At 37.0% G+C, this 22,991-nt stretch overlaps 1 protein-coding gene across 3 annotated transcripts in view; it reads right to left on the bottom strand.

The window, feature by feature from the left end:
* LOC127582168 (transforming growth factor beta receptor type 3-like) overlaps positions 1-22,991 on the bottom strand; it is a 98,714-nt gene that overhangs the window by 52,285 nt on the left and 23,438 nt on the right. For all 3 annotated transcript variants that reach the window (XM_052037234.1, XM_052037233.1, XM_052037235.1), the window contains exons 4-5: positions 13,018-13,131; positions 1,847-1,991 (exon numbers count right to left, since the gene is read on the bottom strand). In XM_052037234.1, coding sequence (XP_051893194.1) covers positions 1,847-1,991; positions 13,018-13,131 — 259 coding nt within the window. The remainder of the gene's footprint in view (positions 1-1,846; positions 1,992-13,017; positions 13,132-22,991) is intronic.

The following is a 22,991-nucleotide window of genomic DNA, read 5'->3' as shown; positions in this document are numbered from 1 at the left end:
ACCCCCCCCAAGATAAAAACAGAAATAAAAATCTGGAAAAGATGATTATGCAGTGTCTCCACGGAGTTAACAGGTCACAAACTAAGATAAGACCAGTCTTTGCAGATAGCAGAGATTAGTATACATTTATAAATGGATCCAGAGGAAAACTAAGTAGGTATATAACTTCAGTAGTCAGATAACAAAGAACATGGAACAGTACAGCACAGGATGTATTGGCCCACGGTGTCTGTGTTGAGCATGATGCCAAATTAAACTAATCCCCTCTGCATGCACATGATACATATCCCTCCATTTCCTGAATATTCACATGCTTATTTAAAAGCCTCTTGAACACCGCTATCATCCCTGGCAACATGCTCCAGGCACTTCCCACTCTGTGTAAAAAGACTTGCCCTGCACATCCCCTTTAAACTTTCCCCCTCTCACTTCAAAGCTATCCCATCTAATATTTGACATTTCTACCCTGGGAAAAGATTCTGGCTGTCCATGCCTTATCTATGCTTTTCATAATTTTATAAACTTCTATCAGATCTCCCCTCAGCCTCCAACACTCCAGAGAAAACAATACAGGTTTGCCCAACCTCTCCTTATAACTAACACCCTCTAATCCAGGCAGCATCCTGCTAAACCTCTTCTGCATGCTCTCCAAACCCTCCACATCCTTCCTGTAATGGGGTGACCAGAAATGCATGCAATACTCCAAGTGCGGTGTTACGGACTCGGTGAAAGTCCCTTTAAGATAGAGAGAGAGAGTGTGTGTGTGTGTGTGTGTGTGTGTGTGTGTGTGTGTGTGTGTGTGTGTGTGTGTGTGTGTGTGTGTGTGTGTGTGTGTGTGTGTGGCATGCTTACGTCAATAGAAGATAAAGGACGTAATGACGTTGTTGAAGAGGTCAGAAGGGAGAGAGAGAGAGACGACCACGATTCGGATGCTTTTCAGGGTGAGGAAGTCACTACCGAGTAAACACTGAGATGTTGTCTGGGTTCCATCGTGGAACATTTGGACTTCGTAATTACTCTCTCTATGTTTCTCTACGTCTACATCTTATCTTCAGACAACAGTGGTTGTTGAAGAAGCCTTTGCTCATGTTTCACCTTATGGCTTGCGGAACTGAACTTTAAGAACCATTCCTGAACTTGGAGTTTGGGAATTTGCCACACACACACACGAAGAGTTTAGTTTTTGTGGTTAATGTTCAAGGTTTAACATTTTTGAATTTCTAACATACTAACATTTTTACTTCTATTTTACGTATTATAAGTAGTGATTAATAAAATAGTTTTTAACACTGAATTATGACTCACTGTGTTTCTTTTGTTGCTGGTTCGTGACAGCGGCCTAACCAAACTTTTATACAGCTGCAACATAACTTCCCAACTATGCCCCTGGTGATGAAGGCAAGCGTGCCATACGTCTTCTTTACCACTCTATCTACTCACGTTGCCACTTTCAGAGAGGTATGGGCTTGGACCTTAAGATCCCTCTGTACATCAATGCTGTTAAGGGTCCTGCCATTAACTGTATATTTTCCCCTTACATTTGACCTCCCAAAGTGCAACACCGCACACTTGCCCAGATTAAACTCCTTCTGCCATTTCTCCACCCATAACTGTAACTGATTTACATCCTGCTGTATCCTCTGATGACCTTCTTCACAGTCTGCAACTCCACCAATTTTTGTGTCACCTGCAAACTTACTATCCAACCGATCTACATTTTCATCCAAATAAGAACTGTAAATCTCTGGAACTTTAGTTTGTCACCCAATATGACACTATGCTTTTCAATTTTTAGGTAACAGAAGAGAAACTTTACACAAATATTAAATTTGCTCTACACACCTACCTTCTTTCACTTTTATGACGTTTGTTTCAGCATTTTCAGGCTTAGCTAAAGTTGTGAACGAAGTGCAAGTTCCATTAAATAGCTTCAATTGTTCAGCTGAATTCAAAATTGTTTTCTCTGGTGATACAATGGAATGTTGAGAATGCTACAAGGAAAAAAAAGAGCTTGGATGATTAGAATGACTATAAAACATTTACCATCATTCTTATTTGTAACAATTTCATCCCATTTTAAACTGACTTACTGAAGAATTTTGTCATAGTACTCTTATTTCAGAAATGGATTAAATATGAAAGGTTTTTGTGTGGCTTGTTCAAATAAATTGCTACAATATTTATGTGAGATTTCCTTAAGTCACTACTTCTAAAGAAACACATTGGTCTCTATTCTAATGAAATCAAAGACAAGCTTCCAATTATATACACACTATTATTAAAATACAGTGGCCTAGATATCTAAAAGCCCATAAAAACAATGCCTAAATTGTGTCAGATGAGGGGGACAAGAGCCATTTTTCTCTGGTGCCATTAGTGTGCGATTTTATGTACACCTCATAAGGATTTCTGTGCTTAGAAATTGCCAATTACAATTTTTTTCCACCCATTTAGAAGCAGCAAGTTCTAGAGTATCGGCTGAAATTAATCAGCAAAAATTGATGTACTATCTGCATCTCTCGAAGATGAAATGACCACCAAATCCACTACAGCTCATTGCTGAGATGCAGACAAGCAGCAGCACCCTATTTCACTAGTGGAAGTGATAGACAGCAGGGAGCAGATCTTTAAAGCTTGGGGTCAAATGGCCGTTAAAAGGGAGGTGGCAGCCAGAGAGATTAATGTCTGCAGTGATGCCCTATGGGCCTGGTGCAATAAAAATTTAGAGCTTCTGACAGAGTAAAGTCGGTGGAGAAGACAACAAATCCCAATACATACATTACTACATTCATGCATTTACTACTTTTCCCAACACTTGCACACCACTTGTGCTCATATACATGCACACATACATATACACTTCCATCCAAGAGAAGATTACTTTTACCAAACAGAAGCAACAGACTGTAGAGGTCCCTATGACATTCAAGCCTCATTCATTGAGAGTTGGTGGTGCTGGCCATAAAGCTAGTATCCAGCTGTAGATTGGAGGACACACAAGGATGAAAGTATGCTCCCCCTCACATCCCACTTCTCCCTTAATCTCTCCTATGTCCAAGGGTGCCATCTTTGTTTGTCTCCTACCTTCACCGTGTCTATATCCTTGCACCTTTCACCATTCAGATATGTACAACATTTTACCTGGCCACAGCAACAAAGGTATAACAGGTAGATGAAGAAGGCAGCACCACTTCAATGCATCTGACTCTCATGTACATCAAATCTTGCCACTTCATGTACAATCAAGCATAGTTTAGAGACAGGCTCCACATGCAGAGTCACCAGACACAAGTGGACTGCAAAGAAGCTAGGGAAAAAATAGTTCAGGAACCAGTTCCCTGGTAACAAAGTCACACAGCAGTACTGCTCTGGATCACTGGATAACAGTTTTGATGGATTACAAAGGTGACGAGTACAAGCATGGAAATTTTTGGGTCATGTCCAACCTATCTGAAGTGAAATATCTAGGTGCATGGAGAAGTCCATCTCCAATATCACATCGACATTTGCAGATCCAGGCATGTTCCAACACAAAATGACAATACACACATGTTCTACTGTAGCATAGGCAGAAGCAATCCAACATACAAGTGGTGCCATCAAAGATCCAACTTCTATCATCGTGGCTCTGGATTCCACCATTTCCAGCTGTTGAAGTACCCTAGCACTAGATGACCTTATATGATTTTGTAAAAGGGAAATAATGTTTGACAAATTTTGACTAGCAGAGTGGATGAACGGGAAACCAGTAAATGTAGTTTATTTGAATTTCCAAAATACATTTGACAAATTGCTAATAAAAAGGTCATGGTACCAAGATCATGGCATTCGGGGTAATATATTAGCTTAGATGGAGGATTGGTTAACAGAGTAAGAATAAATGGGTCATTTTCAGTTTAGCAGAGTATTAATTTAATGGATCATTTCACAGGTGAGGCAATAGCTCTCTCTCCATTTCTCTCTCTCCCCCTTTTGAAGGTCCGTCTTCTGATCCCTCGCAATGCTCCAATTTCTGATATCCCAATCCTTCAGTCCACTCTTTCAACTGTTTTCCACCCTCTGGACATTTTGTTCAGCTCAGGCCCTGAACCAGTGATCCCCCACCCACCCCTCCCTCCAAAGGCACCCAATCTGGATAACCCAACATGCCACAGTCTTTGGGGAAGGTTCCCCCTCCAACTACCAACACCCAACCCTTGATGGAGACACCCACTCTTGCATCCTGGCCATTTACCTTCTTTTACAACCTGGTACCAGGCCCAGTCCTTAACCTATGTCCCTCTCCCATCACCAATCACCCTTTCTAGTGCCATGGGAGTGGTCAGGGAAAAGTGTAATGCCTTTTGAAAATTGCAATGAGGCTCCACAGCCAAAACAATTTTTAAGCAACCCACTCCAACGTCCATATAGCATACCCAGTACTAGAATTTAAGTTATTTTCTCGTACAACTAGGGTGACAATTCCATAATTTAAACATGTAAAGCAATCACTTATTCCCCTCCCCCAACAGGAATTAAAGCTGCTATTTGAGAGTTTAACTAAAACATAAAGCAGATAGTGAAAGCGGACCCTTGAAAAGACATTCTTCAATGTAGACTATTCATATGAAGACATATGAAAAGAATGCTTTTTAATCATTAACAGACAATTTATTATTGGATACAATTAGAAAAAAAATGTTTATTTTCATAATAGAACCCAGAGTCTCAGCTAAACAGTTTGGAGCCAAACTTCTTCCTAAACTTCCTGTCAGTATTACAGGAAGCAAGACCTTTTTAACTTTTGTGCGTCAGCAGCTCACAATCTAAGCATTTAAAGGCCCTCTAATAATCTGAGGCCATGACGAAAGAATTAGTGTAAGGAATAATAAGGTGACTGCTTCGGAAACTGAACTCCTGAAGCTGTTGTCTACGTTGACACTATTTTCAAAATATATCGTCAATATGCTTCATTAATTTAAAAAGTAGTTGCGAATCATTGTTCTATTTTAAGCACTATATTCAGTTTAATGCATTAATTCCTGCATTTGAAACTCGCAAGGTAAAGATACTGTAACCTTAATAGGTTTCAAAAGTTATGCTGTTTATGTTCATGGTCATGTAGCTTTAGTAAATTTAAAATTATGAGATTATCATTGGAAAATACAGAAGGAAGAAAATCACGGTTTGTCATTGTGTGAAAAAAAAATCAGGCTTTGAAATCATATATAGTCATAGAGTCATACAGCACGGAAACGGGCTCTTCAACCCAACTGGTCCATGTTGACCAAGATTCCCATCTAAGCTGGTCCCATTTGCCGTCTTTTGGCCCACATCTCTCTAAACTGCTACTATCCATGTACCTGTCCAAGTACCTTTTAAAATATTGTTAATGTACCCATCTCAACCACTTCTTCTGGCAGCTCATTCCTCTGGCTGAAAAGTTGCTCCTCTAGTTCCTATTAAATCTCTCCCCTCTCACCTTAAACCTATGCCCTCTGGTTCTTGATTCCCCAACTCTGGGCAAAAGACTGTGCCTATCTATGCCCCTCATGATTTTATACACCTCTAAGATCACCCCTCATTGTCCTGTGCTTCAGTGAAAAGAGTCCCGACCTGCTCAACCTCTCTCCATAACTCAGTCCCTCGAATCCCAACAACATCCTCATAAATCTCCTTTCCAGCTTAATGACATCTTTCCTATAGCAGGGTGACCAAAACTGAACACAATATTCAAATACAGCCTCACCAGCATCCTGTACAACTACAGCAATAACATCCCAACTTCTAGACTCAATGCCCTGACTGAAGGCCAATATGCCAAAAGCCTTCTTCACAACCCTGTCTATCTGTGACAGTACTTTCAGGGAACCATGAACTTGTACTCCTTGGTCCCTGTTCTGCAACACTCACCAGTGCCCTAACGTTCACTGTGAAAGTCATACCCTCACTTGTCTTCCCAAAATGCAACACCTCGCACTTATCCAAATTAAACTCCATTTGCCATTGCTCAGCCCACTTACCCAGTTGATCAAAATTCCCTCCAAATCCTGATAACCACCTTCACTATCAACACCACCACCTATTTTAGTGTCATCTGCAAACTTTCTAACCATGCCTTGTACATTCTCATCCAAATCATTGATTTTGATGACAAATAACAATGGGCCTAGCACCAACCCGTGGGAAAACCACTAGTGATGGGCCTCCAGTGCAAAAAGCAACCATCACCCTCTGCTTCCTACCTTCAAGCCAATTGTGTATCCAATTAGCTAGCTCTCCCTGGATCTTAACTTTCTGTAGAAGCCAACCATGTGGCATCTTATCAAGGGCCTTACTGAAGTCCATATAGACTATGTCTACCTCCCGACCCTCATCTTGTATTCTAGACGTCATTTTTAAAAGCATCCCGCTTGCCAGACATCCCTTTGCCTGCAAACAACCTACTCCAATCAACTTTTGCAAATTCCTGTCCAGTACCGTCAAAATTTGCTTTGCCCCAATTTAGAACTAACTTGTAGACCAGATCTGTCCCTTTCCATAACTAATTCAAAACTAATAGAACTATGGTCACTGGTCCCAAAAAAAAAACACTACATTAACTGAAAAACAGAGTTTAAGCATTCACATTGCAATAACTAGTATACATTGAACTCAATGAAAAAATTCTTCTTAGCACTTCCGTGTGTATGGTCCAGGCATCCACCACATCAGCTGGTCTGTACTCAAGGAGCAGGAATATAGAGACCATGAGTTAGTGTGGTAAATCTTGAGGCAACATTTATTTGGAATCCACAGGCTGATGTTCTATTTAATACGTCTGACTAAGGTACAAGTTCAGCAACCCACAAGAAAGGGGAGTTTCAACTTGAGTTCTGCTGAGTATAAAATTGGAGCCTGGTCTCAAGCTGTCCTGACCTGGCTGTTGCTGACCTAGACCCAACCCAACCTAACCTCTGGTATGTAACTTTTTTTTCCCCCTAACCTGTCCATTCTCTCTTTGTATCCCACTTCCACTCCACCAAAACCTCTTGTGTACGCTCTCTCTCACACACACACACACACACACACACACACACACAGACCCCACCTTGCTCAGCCTACTAACCCCTTTCTTTCATTCTCTCTATCTCCTCTGGTGCCAGCCAAAACCCTTGACTAAACCACCCCCCCACCCCACCCCACAAACAGCCAGCCTCTGGTCCTAACAAGACCACAATGCACAGTGCTTGAATTAGACGAACCAGTAAGCAACAATCTGTTGTTTTGTTGGGAAGTCAATTGCAGATCAGCTCAGTTGAGCTCCTTCTAAAGAGTGTTGTTGAATGCTAAGCAATACAGTAACTTAAATTTTATTACTCCTTCATCATGGATATTTCTAAGGTAGTCCTGCTGGCTCTGCAGCACAACCAGCAGCATAAGGTGAGGGTCCAATGTCAAGCAGACATCCCAGAGGACACTAAAGGTGGTGTGGATAAAGGGCTCTTGCCGGGAGAGCCTATATTCAGGAATCCATAGGCAGCAAAGTTCATACCAGCAGCTCTTCAAGGAGCAAAATATCTGAAGAAAAGTTTTCTTACGAAATTGTGGCACAGATCTGTTACCTATTCCAGGCAGGCACCCAACAATCCAACCATGCCTGGACTGCTCTCTCATCCTGAACTTCTTAGCTTCTGAACCATTCCAGGTGGTGGCAGCTGATTTATTCCATTTTCACAATTTGAGGTACATTGTTTGATTAGGGGCATTACTGATATTTGATAACGCATTTGGAGAGGTGCAGCAAGGCAAGAGAATATTAAGTGGGAAGATATTAAGTGGTGTGGTGTAGTGTTGATGTGCACAGATCCTTAAAAAAGGTAGCAGGATAAGTCAATAAGATGGTTATGAAAGCATTGGAGATGCCATCCTCCATTAGCTAAGACACAGACTATGGAGGTTATGCTACAACTGTATATACTAGTTAGGCCATAGCTTGAAACTATACTGATCCAGTCACCACCTTACAGGAACATTGTGATTGCATTGAATAGGGTGCCTATGTGATTTACAAAGTTCTGGCCTGGAAAACTGTAGCTATGAGGAAAGATAGATAACGCTAGGGTTGTTTTCACTGGAACACACGAGACGGAGGTGAAACTTAACTGAGCTGCATAATATTATAAAGGGGTTTAAGTAGAATCAACAGAAAGGGCTTATTTCCCTTAGCAGAGGAGCTGAAAACAAGGAGATGTAGATTTTAAAGTAGAAGGATTAGGGTGGAGAGAAGGAAAATATTTTTCACCCAGTGTGTGGTAAGGGGTTCAAAATGCACTGCCCGAAAGGATGGTATGAATGTGATGGGCCAAATTGTATCCTGCTGTGTTGTAAATTTTTTTTATGGTTTTATGATACAAACATTTTGGAAGTCTATTGTGATTAAGTAATATCATCCAAGCAAAGGTTCTACAACAGCCTGTGAAAAATTGCTTATGCAGCAGTGTCTTCCATCCATAGCTAATTCATCTCTCAATCTTGATAGAGTAAGAGCTTCCACTGCAGCACAGAGGTATTGGGTGGCTATTTGTGCTTCAATGCAAGCTGAGACCTCTAATCATTACTGCATTATAGTAACTCTGTGGCTGCTGGCATTGAGATGGCTACTACTTCCCATTTCCAACTTGTGCAAAACCATGTTCATGGTTGAAAATGGACTCTCCATTTTTCATGACTAGACCCTAGAAAACATGGACTATCTCATATCTCAGAAACCAGCTCCAAGGCAGAAACAATGATGAAATTCACTTTCATTTTTAATGCCCAGTACAACCTCTCATCATTTGAGGGAAAGGGCGTTTAAAGATCAAGGCCTCACATGTGGCACCGAACTTACGATATATAAAGCAGGAGGGATCTCTATGATGACATAGGTTTCTGAGACCTAGTCTATCTACTACACCCAAAAGACACAGGAAAGATAACACCAACATTATCTCTGTAAAATCCTCCATATCCTATGGAAAGATAAGCAATCCAACATCATTGTCCTCTCCTGGGTCAACAGCCCCAGCATTCAAGACCTAATTACACTCAGTTGGCCTTGTTGGGCAGACATCCTTTGCCTGTCCAACCCCAGATTCCCCAAAAAGAAAACTTCATTCCAAACTCTGTCCCAGGAAGAGATTGTCAGGTGAACATAGGATATGTTCAAAGCTTCCTTGCAAACAAAAAATAACAGCTGTGAAGAGACTGGAAATGTCAGCGCTTGGAACTCTCAAGAGGAAAAGGTGATGAAACCAGATTCCATAAATAAATTTTGAAAGGGAACTGGAAAAAAATAACTGGAGAATGAGGAACCTGAAAAAACAGAAAAATCAGGCATGCAAGACCAAGTACCTCTCTTCCAAAGAGCCAACACAAGCACAATGAGTTGAATAACCTCCTGTGCTATCTGCTTCTTAAATTCTATTTCCCTGCCCTTTTTCACTATCCCTTATTTCACTGGTGTGCAAATATCTATCAACCTTCATCTTCAACATCCTGATCCATCAAATATCTACAACCAGAGGTTAGAAAAAGCCATTGCTTTACAACCCTCCATGTGAAGAAGTGGTGAAAGAAATATCAAAAGGCCATCATAAAAAAAAATTAACACAGACACTGTCACTCAGCTTCCTAGACTCCTTCCCATACAATAATCCACAAAAATATAGGTCACTTTTAAATAAGAAGATTCCAATATACTTGTTACTGCCAACAGCAGAATAAAATGTGAGGAAAATGTAATAAAGTAATACAGGAAACAGTCATAAAAAAAAGGCACATACTAAAGAGCTTTGTTTAGTTACTGGTTTTCCAGGATTATAAATATGATTGTGTGTGTGTGTGCAAGGGAAGATAAAAACAGGAGATACAGAGCAGGATGAATGAAAAGATAATCTCAGCGGGAGGCCATGTCCATCTAAAAATAAGTGTTCAGGGTGCAAGTTTCCTTCCTTAATCTCAGCAAAGAGGAATGTGTGAGGCATTGCACTCCAATTAAGACATCTTCACCAAAATTCTCCACCAGCTATAGCCACAAATGCAGTCTCCAAATAAGTACTGCCAGAGGCTATTGTGTGACTGAGTCTGTTTACAGGAATTCTTCCTTTTTAGAGCTGAGAAAAGCACAGCTTGAGTGTGCACATGGCTTTCCTAGGATTTCAGACGTCATGGCACAGAATGCCATTGAACACAGACATCACATGTTAATTCCTACCCTGTACTGAAAACACAAACAATGCCTCTACCTTGTATATCTGGTTTGATACCATTAGCAGCAAATATTGACCTGGAACTTTTGACCTGGCACTTATCTCCTTTTGAGGATGGTAGGTGTTCCAATCAGTGGAGTTGATAGCAACCTTCAAACTCACCCCACTTGCAAGCAAATCAGAGCCTCCCCACACTGTTAATCTCACACTGAAATTTCTCCAGGTTCATCCAGGGTTAGTCCCATACAAAATATAAAAAGGTTATTCTCCAAGGAGTATAGGTCTGTATACAGGGAAGTATTGAAAATACCTTTGGCCCAATAGACCAAGTATATTTTGTAGGTTATAATCCAAACTATTTTAGGTCACCAATGTGATTTTGAGTCAGAAGAATTGATTTCATTTATCTCTGAGTAATATTCTCATGATAATCATTACTTACTGAATCTTATGAAAATTATTTCATATCAGGATTAACCGCACAATTGGTACAATCTTGGAGCTACCTTGGGTTTGTGGTTAGTGGAGAAAGGATTTACTCTTCAATGTATAAAAATAACTAGAAAAATGTGATGCCTAGTAATATCCTCATGTTTAGTAGCTTGTGGCCAATGACAAACTGTACATATGAATGAGCAGTTTTTGCTCTAGCATGCATTATTAATACAAAAATCTGTTAATCACTTAGAAGTAGGGCTGTTAAGATACCAGTTTACATTTACAACACAACTGGTCACCATTCTTCAACACCATTTCAGTTAGACACCCACAAATATACTTGGGTGAGCTATAACTTAAGTAGGAAGGCACATATAATATCTTTCTTTTCAGTGTTGTACTTTGGATATATCAGAAATGTATTTGGCTTGTTCTTAAGGTGTGCTTACAAGCTCCTACTAGTCACACTAGTTTTACCTTGGGGAGGAAAAAAAACAATTAAATCATATTTCAGAAACTTCTCAAGCACAAGCTCCCTCTTTCACTCAAAATGTTTGCAACGCACCAAATCATTCATGTAGCTCTGGATTATGAGCAATATATGCAAGTAACAAAATCAACGACAAGATGGATGTAGATGTATAGAGATGGGGTTGAGGGGTGGGGAAAACAGGAAAAAGAAAGTTTTGAAAATTCCATAAACAGCACATACAAGAAGGTTGATCACATGATCACTGATGTGCAATGATTGTTGAACTCAGTTCAGAGATAGGCAAAGCCAGTGAGGGTATGGCAGGTGCACAGACCTCCTGAAAGTATTTAAAATTAAAATGTGTTAATGGGAAAAGGATGACAAATGGCACTTCTTTGCATTGGTTCTTGTAATGTTGTGCACACACAAAAAGCAAGCATCCTCAGCACAAGGTCAAAAGGTACAATCCATCTGTGCAGTGCCTTCACAAATGTTTTCATGAATTATTGAATTTCTAGGCTAATCTCTTGGGCCTTTTGTCCTGAAAGCACAAAGGCATTAGTTTAAACAGAGGTTAAAATGTTACTTCTTTTATTTTTTTTAAATCATAAGGAAATCCACACTACTCTATTGGTAATTTTTGAGGTTCAAATGTACTAAATTCATGTACAACTTAGTGCAATTAAAAAACATCCTGTAACAAACTAGCTGAAGTCACAGAAGGAAAAAGAAGATTCTTCTCAAAATCCACTAGCAGAGGTAATGTGTGATTCAGGTAAATTGAGGGAACTTTTAATAGGTTTCCTGCTATTACATTGCTTATTTGTTGTTCATGGACACCCTGCATGATTTGCAGAAGACTTGGAGGCACAAGAGATGGGTTGGCTTTTGCAGAAACAGAAACATGACCCATGTTTTTAAATTTTTTCCAAAGAGAGAGGATTGGGGCATTTAATACGTCCATTGTGCTACCTTGAAGTTTAGTTTTGCACTGCATCTAAAAATTATGTAACCATACACCACAAAATGTTTGCAAATAAACATCAAGAACATAAAAGTGGAGGGGGGATGGGGGGAGGAAGAGAGAGAAAAAAAATCAGAGGAGGAAAGGACATCGGACCCTTCAAACATATCACTTTGGTACAGGAATGTCCACATCTATCACCTGCAAACTTTTTTTTTAAATCTCTGCTTAAAGTAGTAAATTTATAAATAAGTGCTCACAGTCCAGAAATTATTTACTGGATACACATAAAGGGCAAGGACCGTGTGCCCCTACAGTTTGCTGTAATATAAACCATGTCATTAAAGTTTGCTTTAAGTGGATCAAACACATACTTTCATTGATCCTCTAACTCTGAGGTTTATGGAGTTATTAATTGTAACAGAATAAACCTACGGATTGAAGTGCAAAACTAAAAATCTTATCTCAACGTTAGCATACAGAAGGAGAGTGAGATATCAGTTTGCAAATATTAAATGCTTCACCAACAAGAGATGGAGGAAACTTTTGACACCTGGTACATGTTTTTCTACTCATAACTTCTAACCAATTTTAAATATTTGATATGTAATGCTGACATGCAAAACTCCCTTTTGGCTATTTCAAATCAATTACTCACATGGCATTCTGACCAACACTGTGCACAATAATAGTCTGTTGGCACAGAAACTGACTAAGCAATGAGGAAGTCTGTCATAAAACTGAAAGTGCATAGATATCAAGAATATAAAAAACAAAGGATTAATTACAAAGCTATAAGTGCTCAAATTAATCCAGTAATTAGACTATTCTGAGAAAAACAAATACAAATAAAATGCTTTCTTTGCAGGGCTAAATGCATGTAATTGTAGTAAATAACTCACCATACAAGCAAATAACTCAATAATACTTACATGAACTATGAATGGCATATTGATAGAACTCAAATTCCAAAATAAATGACGGTTGCTGTAAAAAATAAGGACCATTGTCTTGTTGACACTAATGGGCTGCACATTCAACGTAATCTGGAAGGACAAATAATAAATAGTTAGCTGATGTATACAAGATTTAATAAATTCACTTTTTTAAGTACAAAATAAACAACTTTCTTACTTGGCTTTATGAAAATAAAACCAAGTGCTGCAAGAAATGGAAACTTACATTCAGCAACTAATGTTTTGTGTTTAAGGATAAAAATTTCCCATTCCAATGTTAAATAAATAATTAGCATTCAAAAAGGAAAAAAAAACTTCCTTATAGTACATGTGTTATTCCTTTAAAGGAAACAGTGCAAGACATTGAACACTGGTTTTTATCAAATCAGATGAAAACACTTCATTGACAAACATCCATAATCTCTATATACTGAAGAACAAATGCATATATTCTTCTATAAAGCCCCTGCCTTCTCCAATGACATCACTGCACTGTTAAGCTCAAAATTAAATTATGTCATAATTAAAAGCGATTAACACAAAAACCCTACCATGGATACTCAAAAGATAATTGTGTAGGATTCTGATGCAAGTTACTTACCATTCAAAGAATGGGAAATCCTCTGCAGGATAAGCAAACTTCACTAGCAGAAATTGTGACCTTACAAATCACTATCCAGAATGGAATCAAACAAAGTATTCTCCCATTAGTTACAGCTACTGTGAGTAACTGGAAATGACTCCCCTCTGCACAAAAAAAATTGCTGGAGAATAATCCCACAGTGTATAGCATTGTGAAATTACGTAAAAGGAAATTGTGTAGAAATCATTCATTAAAATCCTGTCTTTCAATCATTCAGGAATCCATTGACTTGTGAAAATTGAGTAACTGTGTAGTCTCACAAAACATGGATTAATATATTCCCATTAACACAATGCTTTATTGAAACTTTCACCATCCATGGATGGCCTCTATAAAAAATGAATAAGAGTCAATACCCAGATTTGTTTTCCCATTTTCTTTTATCAAGGAAATTCCAGCATTGCAGTTTTGTCAGTTATATTGCAGTGTCTAGTGCAAGAGAAGTACACATTGGTCCTTCACAGACAACAGTAAATTTCCTCATACTATTCAGCACATATTGCTGTGGAATTTGTAAACTGACATACCAATCAGGTCAAGTGCCCTTTTTAGGTTAAAATGCTATGATTGCAAATCCAAACCTAGCTCAACTTGATTGGTTCAGTTGTAGGAAAAGAGGGAGAGGTGGCAATATTGGATTCAGCTTAAAGGAATGAAGCTGGGCAAGTGGAAGAGGTATGAGAGGTTTTGTGATTCAGTTGATTAAGCATAATTATGGAAAATAAAGATAAAATAGGAGAAAAGGTTCTAAATCAGTGCAAGGCCAGCAGATTGAGAACTGATTTAGCAAAAGTGAACTGGAAACAGCTTCTTGAAAATAAACCAATCTTAAAGCACAGGGGTCAATTATCAACGAGATTGAAGGGGTTCTAACGAAGGAAAGAGGACTGACAAATTTAGAACCTCCAGAGGATAATGTAGTAGGATAAGACAAAAAAGGAAACCAAAATTAAAAGTCATCTACCTGAACTGTTAGCATTTTTTGTTTCACCACAGACGCCCCGGACCTATTGAGTATTTTCAGGGTTTTCCTTTCTTTGTTTAAGGGAGGAAACTGTGGAGGCTCTGAAGAAAAAACACTTTCAGTATTCTGTCTACAAGAAGGGTGTCTGAGGATTGGAATGCTGTTAATATACCATTATTTTAAAGAGTTAGGGATAAACATAATGACCAAGCATCCATGGTAGAAAATTCCAAGATTCACTACTATTTGGATAAAGAAATTTCTCCTCATCTCAGTTCTGAAGGGTTTACCACTTACACAGAGAAATGACCCCGCTTCTAGATTCCTCAGTCAGGGGAAATATTCTCCTTGCATACACCTTGTTGAGCCTTTAAGAAATTTATACATTCCTTGTTCTTCTAAACTCTGTAAGGCCTAGTCTACTAATCTCTCCAGATATGGAAAATGTGCCATCCTAAGATCAAGCCTGGTGAATCTTTGTTGTACTCTATGTCAAGAATATTAATTTTTGGGTAACACCACCAAAATTATATACAATAGTCCAGATGTGGTCTCACCAAGGCCATATACAATTGCAATAAGATATTTTAAATCCTGTATACAAATCCTCTCATAGTAAAAGGTAAAGGTACTAATTGACTTCCTAATTGTTTACTGCACCTGCATGTTAGCTTTCAGTGATTTGTGTACAAGGACATGCAGATCCTTTGGAACATCAACTTTTTCCAATATCCTTGAAGCTTCTTTATCTACTTACCCTCCTATCTACTCACATTTCTGTTTTCTTTCTTCCTCCTTTATTAAGAATCTATAAAATTCTTCAAGAATCTATAAAATTTTGTAAGGTATATAGAGTGTCCTGAATGAGGAAATAATTATCTCAGCCCTCTGCAACAGTCTCTCTCTGAACAACTTTTTCCCCAAGTTTGACAGTACAAGAAAAAGCAATTTATTTAGATTTGGTGCATTTTATTTTAAAATTCCAGTTTCCAAAAATAGTTTTTTTTGAAACATAATAAAATGTTAAGTTTAGCATAATCTGGTTATTCAATGTTCATATCACAGAAAACTCAGTAATTGCCTATGTTGCTAATTCAGCAAATTAGAAAAAGAATGGAAAATGGTTGGAAATATTAAATCAGTTTAACACTTGAATATATTTATCTGTTTTCTTTTACATATATAAACTGTATGCAATGCTCCAAAAACATTTTGTCAAGAGGAACATTCAGCAACCATGGAATATATTTTCTGCTGCCTAATTTCAAGAAAAATACCAATTTTTAAAAAAAATTGATTAATGTTACTGTTCATTGACAATTATTCAATTCAATATGGAAAATAATATCCAATAGATTCAACGATAATTCTGTATTAATTTTATGATACTTTTGATTGTCTTTAAGTATATGGTCTGATAAAGTATTTTCTCTTCCAACATTTCTGTATATGGGACTGAACACAGAGTGAAGAATGTATAGATTTTCAAATGGATGCCAGCAATTACCACATCATGAAAAACTGCAATGAAATATATGGAAAACTTTCAAAGAAATTTGACAGTTTAATTAACTTAGATTGGACATGATTTGTTTAACATCAAGAAATGTTTGCACTCAAATTATAATATGTTTCTATTAATATAATTAAGATACATTGAACATACAAATTGTATTGAAGGAAGAAATACAAAATAATCCATTAAAGGCTGCAATTTGTATTCATTAAAACAGAAACCACTCTCTATGAGCAATCAGTGATCAAAAAAAATAATCAGGAGCAACTGGAAGCAATGCTTTGTTACAGGGCAGCTGGTGAATTTAATGACATTACCCAGAATTGAAGATGGATGCAGTGTTCCTGCAAACTCAGCAAAAGCAATGGTCATGGTAGAGTCTAAATTCGTTATTCAAATAATTAATTGAGTATTGATCATTTTTAAACAGCTAAAACTGATCTACATTGTAATATTCCCTTAATAATCCATTTAAATCATGGAAAGCATGCATTTTATAAAATCCAGATGATATGTTATTTCAGAATCCCATACTACAATGATATCAAATCCCTTATGTCAGTGCCATAAATAACTCGATCTGTTTGTTTCGATGAAATCTCATTTTTGAAGAACATTTAGAGCATGTTACTAATAACATACAACAGCGCAAATGTGTAAATATTTTAATTTTTATAGACATTAACCTGTTATAAATTCATTACATTTAAAATGACACCACACTTTCTTAAAATAACAACAAAATTGTTGACATTTTTTTTTATTGGGTTTATCCTAATCATTTCCTTTGTCAGGACTACTTTGTTCCCCCGCCCCCCCAAAAAAAAAATCGGAAAATAGGTTTAAAAAAAATCTCAATGACAACACACAAAATAGTAGAGTGTATGGATCCATATGAAATATATCCTACCATTCACCATCCAGAAAGCAAAAAGTCAATTTGTTTTAATATAAATTCTGTTTAACACGAAACATGGAAGACTAATGTATCAAGGGTTATAAACAAAAATTTCATTGAGGTATTTTGAAATTTCCTGAGGACGTGAAAGGAACTATGTATTTCACATTTATATTTACAACAAATAAGAATGAATTTGCACTTAAAAAAAAGGAAAAGTGGTCCAGCTATGGAAATATTAATTCAAGGGATGTCATTTTCTCAGGCTGAGCCAGCATTTAATTACCCATCCCTAGTTACCCTTGAGAAGGTAGTGGTGAACTGCTGCACTGGGAATGGGACTTGAGGTTGCTCTTTCAGGAGCCAGCAAACTATTTGTCAAATGCCCCCTTTCATGTTGCAGTAATTCTATAAATCTCGGATGTGACTTTTAATAGCAATTTAGCAGCTAGAAGATATGTCTGACCTATTTCAAGCAAAATCAGTTAATACTATATTAGTCTGTGTGTGATACCCTTTTACATTGATTTAGCAGTGTCAGGAGAATGATGCCTCACAGCACAGCTCATCCTGTTTATAAAAAATAATCTGTGTGGTTTTTACTTTGCATCAAGCAGCGGCAGTTAATTTCTGCAACTATGTATAAGCCATGTTCCTGTGGGTATTTCAGCTACAATTGGAATGAGATAATTTAGTTTATACTTTAGCTGGCAGCATTTACCGTGAAGGTAACTGTTTATCTATAATGTAAAATTGTCTTTTTGGAGTATTTACAAAAAAACAAGCAAGTTGAGTTAAGGATTTGACTAGCAGAACAATGAAGTGTTAATTAAGAGTCTAACTGTAGATATTTAATATATGCTGTGCTTTATTTGTTGTTTGATTATTGTCACCACGTTTTTATAAAGTTCTTGTCAAATTGATCTATGTGGGAGGTACCCTAAATTAAACCAATTTCCATTTTATTTTCATTTACTTAATGTAAGTATTGGGAATTTTTCTATCAAACACAAAATTAGTATACAGTCACCATTGTAAGCATATTCAATAGCATAATTATTCATAAGAAGATCCTCTAAGCAGCAAAGAAATGAATGACTAATCTACTATGATAGTGTTGGCTTAAGGATGAAGGTTGGCCAACATCCAAAATTTTTTTTTAAAAAGGTTCTAAAATGTATTATTCTGACTAACTTGAAGAAACAAAGTTAGTCTTTTCTGCTGTTTTTTTAAATCATCAGTAGTTCCCTAAGATATAAAATGTCTTCCTGGAAGAAAGCTATTTTATCAGCCAATTAAATAAACTCCAACCATAATCTTTTCCTCTTTGATATAAATTTTGAGGCAAATTCTGAGCCCACAAAAATGCCTTTGCCGCTGTCCATCAATGTACTCTATTACTTTACTTCACTATTTAAATTTTTATGGTTATGTTTAGTTTCAAGTAAATTTCAAATAACCCTCATGTAATTTAATCCATATTTGTTTCTCAGAAACTAATTTTAATTATTAATTAATAAAATAGATCAAATTAAAATAAATTAAGCAAGTGGGCAAGAAGTTAACAGATTGAGGTTAACACAGGAAAACTTGAAGTTATTCACCTTGGAAGAAAATTAAATAATAAATTAATGATATTAATGACACATGAATGATAGAAAAATAGGGGGCTACGTGCGAGGGAAGGGTTAGATAGATCTTAGAACAGGATAAAATGTCAGCACAATATTGTGGGCCAAAGGGCCTGTACTGTGCTGCAGTGTTCTATGTTCTAAATTATACAAATGAAGTAAGACTGCAAGGTGTTGAAGTACAAATATCTGGGAGTTCTAATGAATGAAATACAAAAAGTTAGAATGCAGGTATAGCAATTAAATAGGAAAGTTAATGCAATGTATGCCTTTATTGCAAAGGAATTTGGAGTATGAAAGTAGGGGGGTTTGATGCAAATTTTCAGGGTGGTGTTAAGATTTGGTCTCCATATTTCACATAGGATTTGTTTGCTTTGGTGGCAGTGCAAAGAGGGTTCACCAGGTTGATTCCTGGAATGCAGGTGCTATGCATATAGACAAGTTAAGCATGCTGGGCTTGTACCTATTGGAAAAGTGTGAGAAGTGACTTTATACAAGATTATGAAAGTATTGATAAGCTGAATGCTGAGAGGATGCTATGTGCCAGCATGGTTTCAGAATCAGGGTTCACCCATTGCACATGGACATGAGAAAGAATGTCTTCAATCAGATTATGAAGCACTGGAATCCACACAGGAGGCACAGTCAATATCAATATTAAAAGACAAAATTGGCACACAGTTGAACTGCATGGTAGTGAAGGGGTATGGAAAGAGCAGGAGGGTGATGTTGAGGTCAAGATTGTCCTATTCCTGCTCCTTATGTTCTTAGCTATTGTGAAGAATTTATCAGAATCTCTAATTAGACAAAGAGTAACTGCACAATAAGACAAATATAAGTTCATAAGAGAGGCAGTGCAGATCTTGTGAATGGTAAATCATGTCTCAATAACCCAGGGTGACTTTTTTTTGAGAAGATTGCTAATGTAGTAGGTAAGATAGCATTCAACAACTTTCAATTTGGATCCACAGAAGAGACTTCTGCCAAAAAATGAAAGTTAGTAAAACTGGCAACAAACTTTGACTTGGTATGGAATGGGTTAGTATGTATAAAACAACTAGGAGAAATGGGTATTTACTGTAATTGACAGAGATCTATAGTCTCAGCTCTTTGGCATATGTATCAATGACTTAGAAAGGGAAGGGTATACATCCATGGTTTGCCAAAACCAATAAATTGACTAGCATTACAAAGAACATGGATGGAACCAGGAAGTTGCAATGGGATAATATTTGATAAAGCAAGCAAGCACAACTAGAGCAGATGGAGTTCAATGCAGGGAGGTAAGAGAGTATATGATCTCTTTCGTGGGTCAGATTGGAATATTTTCTAAAATGCTCAGGAGCTAGGAACTGTGGTGGAACAGAGAGATTTATGGATCTACTAAAACTCAGAGACAGGTCAAAAAAAATTCTAAGGGGTTACAAAACATTTACTTTACTTCAAGATTCCTCTGGAAAGCTTTGAAACTACATCAATTTAAAATGCAAGATCTGAAACTGAAAGGCTATTAACAGTTAAGATAAGGTCAGCCATGGTCTAAGCGAATTGTGAACAAGTTTCACAGGCAAATCTACACTACTTCCTAAATTTCTAATTTCTGCTAGATTACAAAACAGTCCATCTCAGGTGGTTTCTTTCAAGGAGATCAGGTCTTCAATTTTCTAGACCATTATATTCATAAAAGTTTTAACTGTCAATCTATCATCAGTCAATTTATATAGCTTTTTCAAATACAGTTTTTAAAATATGAATTTGTCACATGCAGATGCACAGAATCAATCAGAAAAAGAAAATAGGTCCTAAAGTTACAGGCTATAATAGGTCATACATTACCATGTTTAGTTGAATCGTTCCAAGAAAAAGTGCGCAAATAACTTTTTAAAATAGTGGTGTAAAACGTGTGAAGCTGAATAGATTACTCATACAAGTGTAGAAAAGCCAGAAAACTACAATAAAAAATAAATTCCTCCTTAACCTTTCAGACATTCATTATTTTACAAGATAATTTTAAAAATAGAATGTTTCTTACTTTACATCTGATTAAAAACCTTTCTTGTGTAAAGAATTATTTTCGTCTTGTTACTTAAGAAATTTTATGCCAATTCATAGTTTAAAATAAAGCAGTTAATCTAAAACTAGTCATTTTGGAATTGTGGTATAATTTTTATCTGAAGGCGTTCTCTTTTGATCAAATCACATCTACAACTGGGTCATTAAAATCAGCATATACAAAACATAAAATATTAGGCCACAGTTTCTATTTTTGCTTGTGTTTCTTGTAGATATAATTGTTTTCTGTTTGGACATTTTATTTTCATATACTGTGATTATGCAAACTGATTTCCCGTAATTCTTTGGTTCCATTTTAATAGGGACGGCTCCATTCTACATTGGGATCTCTGCCAGCTATGTGCTTGCCAGACATTGAACATTACCACAGCCTCTGTATATTTTAAGGTCTGTCTAGCAGATCTGTTTTTCCACAATGTAATATGAATAATAGGATAGCTTTATGCATCTACTTCTTTTTAAATAAAAATCATGGTAACCAAAAAGGAAGAAAGGGGGAAAAAAAACACAATTTTTTTTAAAAAAGCATAAATTATATGAGGAATTCATTAATTCTACTCTTCAAAGGGCACCTGAACTTGGTGCAGGTGTAGATTTGATAAGGAACTTTAACAATTCCATGTCAATTCTCTGACCTAATTTCCTTTTGGGTGTGTCTCTTCAGTGGAAATGCAGAAGTGGCAAATTTACTATTAAAGTATTGATGAGATCTAAATTTCTTGTACAATGTGAAAAATCTGATGTGCAAGATATCTAATTATGCTATGGTTAAATCAAAATTGCCATGCTAAGAACAGTATGCGACTCCAACTGATCAGTATTACGTTGTTTGATATGGATATTCAAAATTAAATTGTAATGACCATTTTTTAATCTAATATTTAATAACCCTATATTCAATGGTTCTAAAGCTTGAAAAACACTATGATGAACTCAACACCTTCAGAATGCAATTTCAGATTCGGCTTAATCCTTTGCCCATGTTGACAAAATCCTAAACTGGAATGAGGCTCTAATGCATGGGGATAAGATCTGGATCGGAGGCCATTATTAATGCTACTTTTGCAGAATAGGCACCAAAACTCATTTTGGATCTATGCAAAAGTGGCAGTATAACTGCATACTCAATAGTTAATTTGGAATTTTAAAGTTTGTCACTTCTCACTTGGTTTTGAATAAGAAAATAACAAGTCTGGTTTTGATAAAAGACTTTTATAAATTAACTAGATGGTATAAAAGACTTTTCCTTCTTTTATCCTGGCTTACTAATTTTGATTTAGACAAATGTCAAGTTAACTTTCTTTGATGCTTTTCCTAAATACTTTCAAACATGCAGTTGACAGGTGTTTGCAAGACTGTTGCAGGTTATGCATGTTAAGGACTGAGTGATGCTTAAGTATATTATTTATGTCAACCACAATAAAATAATGTGTCATTTTGCTTGGTTTCAATTCTCAATAATGCATTATAGAGAGCCAATCTATGCAAGCAGTAATGGACAATTTCTTTAGGTACTGAACACATTTCATAGTGACTAAGGTGGGGTCTTCAATTAAAAGGGAGTAAGGCATCAATGTAATGATGAATGACTACCACTAAATCTGTCTGACAGAACTGACATTTTGATGCACAGTGTTTGACCACTGAAGTTGTACAGCATTTTACAAATACCATTTGACCAATTACAAGTAATTGGCCTAATTATGAGTAACCAGCTGCTGCTCAACTCAAGACATATAACCTATTACTACTGACTTGCTCCTGGAAAATTAAAGTCACAAAGAGACATAAACAAGAGTTCACCAGTTTACAAACACTTCTGGAAGTTCTGAGGACTCTGCCTAAAAAACTGAATGCAGTGCTTCTCTCTTACTGGGCATCCAATGGAAGTCAATAAGAGAATGGGAGTACTTGATCACGGGCACCTTAATAGGAGCTTCTGTTGATTCAATAAATGAATGGGAGAAGGCAGCAGAGCAGTACTAATAGAGCCACAGGATACAGGAACAGTGTGGCAACATAGACTTTTCCCCTAATGAAAATACATAGGATCCTTCCTCTTTCAGGCCTTCTCCATCAATACCACTTCAAACTCCTCTGAGCCTTCTTCCTACCTCCTTATTTATTCTGAAATCTGCTGATAAGCTTCAGACAGGGCACTATGCACTTTTGGCTTCATGGAACTAGCATAGGTTGTTTCATATCAGTCCTTGAATGCTAAACCT

The sequence above is a fragment of the Pristis pectinata genome, chromosome 23, assembly GCF_009764475.1.
Source record: "Pristis pectinata isolate sPriPec2 chromosome 23, sPriPec2.1.pri, whole genome shotgun sequence".
Lineage (NCBI taxonomy): Eukaryota > Metazoa > Chordata > Chondrichthyes > Rhinopristiformes > Pristidae > Pristis > Pristis pectinata.
Note: the sequence above shows the minus strand (reverse complement) of the source record. Positions and strands in the feature narration are given on the sequence as shown.